This window comes from Myotis davidii, unplaced genomic scaffold (genome assembly GCF_000327345.1).
Source record: "Myotis davidii unplaced genomic scaffold, ASM32734v1 scaffold540, whole genome shotgun sequence".
Taxonomy (NCBI): Eukaryota; Metazoa; Chordata; class Mammalia; order Chiroptera; family Vespertilionidae; genus Myotis; species Myotis davidii.
This window is the reverse complement of record NW_006292916.1, coordinates 1160627-1166964: the sequence shown is the minus strand read 5'-3', so window position 1 is coordinate 1166964 and position 6338 is coordinate 1160627. Positions and strand designations below refer to the sequence as shown.

Below are 6338 nucleotides of genomic sequence, written 5' to 3'. Positions count from 1 at the left end.
CTGAGGGGAACCCCTCCCCCCATGCACAAATTTCATGCACCGGGCCTCTAGTCTATTTATAAAAGCCTAAGCAACCGAACAACTGGTCAACCAGTCACCATGACATGCACTGACCACCAGGAGGCAGATGCTCAATGCAGGAGCTGCCCCCTAGTGGTCAGTGCACTCCCACAGTGGGAGTGCTGCGCAGCTGACCACCTGTCTCGGTGGCCCACCAGCCCAGTGGCAGCCACTACCTCAGTAGTCCCTCAGGTCCAATATCTGGAAAACAGGCCAGGCACCTACAGACCACACTGCCAGCCTCCTGGAAGTTGGCATCGGATGCCCTGGCCGCTTCCCCTCCCTAGATGCTCCACAAGGAAGAAATGATATAAAAGTTGCTCCCAACAACTGGGGTGAACGTCAATGGAAGGGATCTGGATCCTGGGCCATCAAGGGTGTCCTACCACCCGCCTGGAGGGCCAGTCACATCCTGGACCCCCAGACCCCCTCGGGATGGGCATCAGATACAGGTCTCACGACTGGCAAGTCCTGCTGCAGCAGCATGAGCCTCTCCAGATCAGGACTGACTGGGCGCGAGTCCGGGGCAAGTGCAGCAGGGCCAGGATGAGTGGGAGCAGCAGGTGGCGTTGGACTGCCAGTTTCGGTCCAATCCCCACAGGTCACACCGAAGGACCCCACCCATACATGAATTCGTGCACCAGGCCTCTAGTTGACTATACAGTGAAATGCTATTCATCAATAAAAGGGAATAAATAACTGACACACACACACAAGAACATAGTGGATCTTTAAAACATAGTTGAGCAAAAGAAAGAAGACACACAAAAAAGTACATATTGTATGATTCCAGCTAAATAAACTTCTAAAATAAGCAAAACTATGGTAATTGAAGCCAGAGAGCCTCAGGACAGGGTTGGGTAGAAGTTTAAGGGAACTTTTTCTGGGATGATGGATGTTTTGAATTGTGATCACACAGATATTTACAGTTCTCAAAAATCACTGAACTGGCCCAGGCAGTGTGACTCAGTGGTTGAGCATTGACCATGAACCAAGAGATCATGATTCGATTCCCAGTTAGGGCACCTGCATAGGTTTCAGGCTGGATCCCCGGTAGGGGGTGTGCAGGAGGCAGCCAATTGATGATTCTCTCTCATCGTTGATGTTTCTATCTCTCCCTGTCCCTTCCTCTCTGAAATCAATAAAAACATTTTTTTTTTAAATCATGGAACTGAGTCTTTAAAACTGGTCATTTTATTGTATGTAAATTATACTTTAAAACAAACAAAAGAAAAGACCTTCAATGGCTCTTCAAAGGAAGGATCTCCAAAGCCTTGCATGCTTTATCCTACCTATCCTCATCCTACTCCTACCCCAGCTGCTTCCCCCGGCCCCCTGCTTTTTCTGCCCTGGCAACAATGGTACTTCTTTGAACCCATCATAAACACCAGGGTTAGCCCCTCCACAGAACCTCTGCACATGCTGTTTCCTCTGCATGAATATTGTTCTCACACCTTTTTTTCTAGTTAACCCTGCCTCTCCTTCAGATCTCAGTTCAGTTTTTCCTTCCTTAGAAAAGTCCCTCCCAAAACTCTCTGATTAGACCAAACCCCCTATTACATATACTCATATTCATGTCATGTACCACTCCTTTGTGTCATAGTTTCATTGCTTACACTTATTTGTGTCTTTTAAAATCAATGTCTATTTTACTCACTAATCTGTAAATTGGGGCAAGAACCAGAGCTGGTTCACCAGTGTTTCCAGTGTTTGGCACCGAGCCTGGTACATAGATTCTCAACAATTATAGAATGAATGAAAGGTGAGCTTGTTGATTTTATTTACAGGAAATGGTGACTATTACTGTAGTGGGAATGATCTGGCTAACTTCACTGATATTCCCCCTGGTGGAGTAGAAGAGAAAGCCAAACAAAGTGCTATTATGCTGAGGTAAGAATGTCATTTCTCTGGCCCCAGAGGGTTTGTCCATATTCGATCAAAGTGGTAATCAGTTGAGCAGAAGAAAAATAAATACTTCTTATATCCATGGGATTAATTATGACTTTGAACAGGCATATTTCTCCAGACTGCTTTATCAACAGGTAGACATTCATTCTATCTCTTTAACTTCTGTTACCTATTCATCCTCCGCTCTACATGAGATGTGATTGGAAAGCATAAAAGTAAACTAGTAAATAAAGGAAATAAAATTCTCTCATATTGAGGCAGAGGAATTTAGCAAATTATCATGCAGCCAAAGGAATTCATGACTTCCGTGATTGCTGGTAATAGGAGACTTTGACATAATCTAAAAAAACAGAAGGTGTGAGGCTCGTCTTCCTGTCTCATTTATCCCTGCAGGGTCTCTGATTCCCTCTGAGCTGTGATATGCAGCATATGCTCAGTCAGCCATCTTAATCTAAGTCCACAGCAGCTTTATGGTCCTGACCTAACTGCCCACAACGCAAGATTTGAACCAAGGTCGAATCTAGGACTCACTCTGTGAGCTGTCAAGTACCATTCAGATGGCTGCCCTGGATGCATCTGGTGTGGCAAGACAGGGAGGCCTGCTGGGTGAGATGGGAACACCCAGTCTGGCCAGAAGAGTTTGTTACTTCAGAGTCCTGCTGTCTTGCCTATGCTTCCATGATGCAGCTTTAGAACATTTAAACTTGCTTTTGTATTTCTGTTTCTGTAGGGATTTTGTAGGCACTTTTATAGATTTTCCTAAGCCTCTGGTTGCAGTGGTAAACGGTCCAGCTGTGGGGATCTCCGTCACCATCCTCGGGCTGTTCGATGCTGTGTATGCCTCTGACAGGGTAGGTGAGCTCCCAGAAACTTAGCAAGTAATGCCAGTAAAATGAGATCCTTGACTCTCCATTATTGTTGCTAGTAGTAAATAGATTACATATTGTTTGTGTTTGAATGGGCTAAATTTAAATTTTCCCCAAAGAATTAGTCTAACTAATTTGACTCATTTTATTTTGAATTTTTAAGTTGAATTTTTTTAAACACCAATATTGTTGTGAACATTTTCTCAACTCTTTCCTCAACTCATTTTACAACTCTTTCTGTATTTTAATCAAATTACACAACAGTGATTCAATTTTCATGTTACTCTAAAATATTTTGGAGACTTTAAAAGCTTGTTGGGAGAGGGGGTAAGGGAGTAGCATTTTTGCAGGTTATACAAGTGGATTATTTGATACTTTTTTTCTTAATAAATGAATGCTACAATTTAGAATTTTAGAATATGAAGGCATTTTTGAGCATGATCTACTTTCACTTCCTCCTTTGCAGATAAGAAAACTGAAAGCTCAGAGGACTGACTTGCCCAAAACACAATTCAGTCTTGTGTTCACCATTGAATGATAATGATTTTAATTTCTGTTCTTACTTCAGTAGAAAATTTTGAAAAATATGGAAAAGTACAAAGAAAAGAGTTAGAAATCATTTAGCTACCTCTCAAGAGATAACTAATGTTAACATTTGAGCTATTTAACTTATTAGTTTAACCAGTCTCTGACTGCTGGAAGCCTTGGCTGCTTCCAGTTTTTGTCATTACAAGCGAAGACGTGATGAACATTTATCTTAGAACCTTTACCCTAGAACTTTTTACTGTAGAATTAGTAACCACTTCTAGGGTTATCTGGTTATTAGAGTGGCGCTTGATTATGTCACGGTAAAATTGGCTGTTCTACAACCTGGTAGGAAACGTGATTTTTACCACTGAGGAGAGTCCTACTTGTGTTTGGAGGTGTTTTCCCCACTGAGAGCCAGGCCTGTTTAATAGGGTCCCTAACACTTTGTTTATCTTTTACTGGATTCCATTTAACCAGATTGGGCATTTTGGCAGATCTAATTCTTATGAATAATTTTCCCATAATGGGAGCAAGTAAAATTCTAGGAGCTGCACTGCCTAACCTTTATATGTGGAAGTTTCTGCTCAAAGGCAGAAATCAGTAGTCTTTGGCTACATTCTTTGTGTTAAATGACCAATTAATTGATCTGCTTTGAACAGGGGTGGCATTATAAATAAGTTAAATGCTGCTCATCGTCAGCTTAGTATGTACCTGTTTGTGGCCCCTTAGCTATGAAGGGTACCTGGCCTGAATTTGGGGGTCTACTCTTCACTACTTAGAGGGCAAATATCGTATTTGAATTTTGTCCTGATTCTCCCACTATATTCAAAATGACTATCATATACATTATCCTTCTAAAGATTTCTGGAACTTTCATCTTATGATATAAATTAGAATTAAAATTAAAATTAGTGTCCCAAAATATGTATACACACAACTTTGAATAATGATAAAGGCAGTGTTTATGAAAATACATTTCATTTTCAAAATTGAGCTATCAGTTGTTAAAGTGTGTATACATTTTGGGGGACATTGTATGTGTGTGTGTAGCTAATATATACTTAATATATAAATATAAACATTTTTTTTAATCCTCGTTATTTTTCCACTGACTTTTAGAGAGTGGAAGGAAGGGGAGAGACAGAGAGAGAGAAACATCGATGTGAGAGAGACACATCGATTGGTTACCTCCTGCACACACATACACCAGGGCCAGGTATCGAGCCTGCAACTGGGTATGTGCCCTTGACTGGGATTGAACCCAAGACCCTTCAGTCTGTGGGCCGGCGCTCTATCCAGAGCCAAACCGGGTAGAGCTAAACATATATTTTTTTAATGCTAAGCGATTTGGCCCAAAGTAAAATATTTAACAAATAATGACTACTGCTAAGAGTTCACCCTACTGAATTAAATCAGGTCTTAATTTTAAATTAGGGAATGACACAGAAGTAAGAACCAGTAGAGAGGAATTCATTTTCTAGGATTTATCATTATCAGCTTCATAAATACATACATTAAATATGGGTAAACATTTAACCCATGTAACCAAATTAATTCTTTGTTATAATTAATAGTTAACTCCTGTTAGTTTCTCTGTCACCTAATGGTACATTTTCTCTATGAGTTAATAAAAAGGTTGAAATCACTCGACTGTGCTAGGCACTCTGTTGATGCACAATAATAGTCACTCACTGCACACAACAGTCCTGTGAGATAGGTACTCATCCACATTTTACAGATGAGGAACCTGTGGCACAAAGTGGTTAAGAAACTCCCAGAGTCACAGCAGTCTAACACCAGAGCATCAGACTAAACCCTTAACTATATCTACTGCTCCATTTCCACAGATAAATTAAATGCATACTTATAATAATGCTTATAGATAAGTTAAATGCTGCTCATAGTCAGCTTAGTATGTACCTGTTTGTGGCCCCTTAGCTATGGTTGTTGGCCTTTTAGTTTTCATTTCATTTTTTCAGTTTTCTGTTCCTTAGGCTGTGACTTCTCAGTATATTTTCTTGAATAAGCTTTCTTTTGGGAGAGGAGGGAGAGAAAATAGGGAGAGAAGACATTAATAACTATATATTTTTATTATTTTGATTAATATACAATATATAATGCATACATTATATATTTACACCTTCTAACAATATTCATTAAAGCCCTAACCGGTTTGGCTCGGTGGGTAGAGCGTCGGCCTACGGACTGGAAGGTCCCAGGTTTGATTCTGGCCAAGGGCAGGTACCTTGGTTGCGGGCACATCCCCAGTAGGAGATGTGCAGGAGGCAGCTGATCGATGTTCCTCTCTCATTGAAGTTTCTAGCTCTCTATCCCTCTCCCTTCCGCTCTGTGAAAAATCAATAAAATATATTTAAAAAACAAAATAAAAATAAATAAAAATAAAAACACCATATCTGATAATAGGAAACAAAGCTTAAATATTCTGTTTGCATATTGTCAATATTCATCAAGAAAAACACAGAAGAGAGAAACTAAGATGGCAGCATAGATAAACACCGGGAAATTGCTGTCTCTCACAACAATTGAATAATACCTCAAAAACACAATACGGACATCATCCAGAACCACAAGAAGCCTGGCTGAGTGTAAATTCTACAACTAGAAGGAAAGAAAAGCACACTGAAAGCCAGAGGAGCTGCAGAAGTAAAGCGCAGAGATACCGGGCTCGCGCTCGCGGAAAGTGTCTGGCACCTGAGGATGCGCGGCTGTCTTTTTGAATCCGGAGGGAGTCACAAGCTCCCGACGGCTCTGATCTCTGGTTCCGGGTAGTCCCTGGGGACCCAGGACTCATACGGTGAGAAACTGGACTGTCTGGCAGCGGGCGATCTTGAGGGCGGCTTTCCCTCAGAGGTGCTTGCAGCCGTTACAGGACACTGAGACGCGCGTCTCCTTAGGGCAGGGCTGCGGCTCCGCCATAGTCGCTTGCTCCACCGGCGGATTCCCTGAGACCCCCGC

The 6338-nt window shown here is 41.5% G+C and overlaps 1 protein-coding gene across 2 annotated transcripts in view; it reads left to right on the top strand.

Annotated features, from left to right (window-relative positions):
- Positions 1-6338, top strand: part of ECI2 (enoyl-CoA delta isomerase 2) — a 26528-nt gene that overhangs the window by 14507 nt on the left and 5683 nt on the right. For both annotated transcript variants that reach the window (XM_006766420.2, XM_015565714.1), the window contains 2 exons: positions 1848-1950; positions 2699-2819. In XM_006766420.2, the coding sequence (XP_006766483.1) occupies positions 1848-1950; positions 2699-2819 (224 nt within the window). The remainder of the gene's footprint in view (positions 1-1847; positions 1951-2698; positions 2820-6338) is intronic.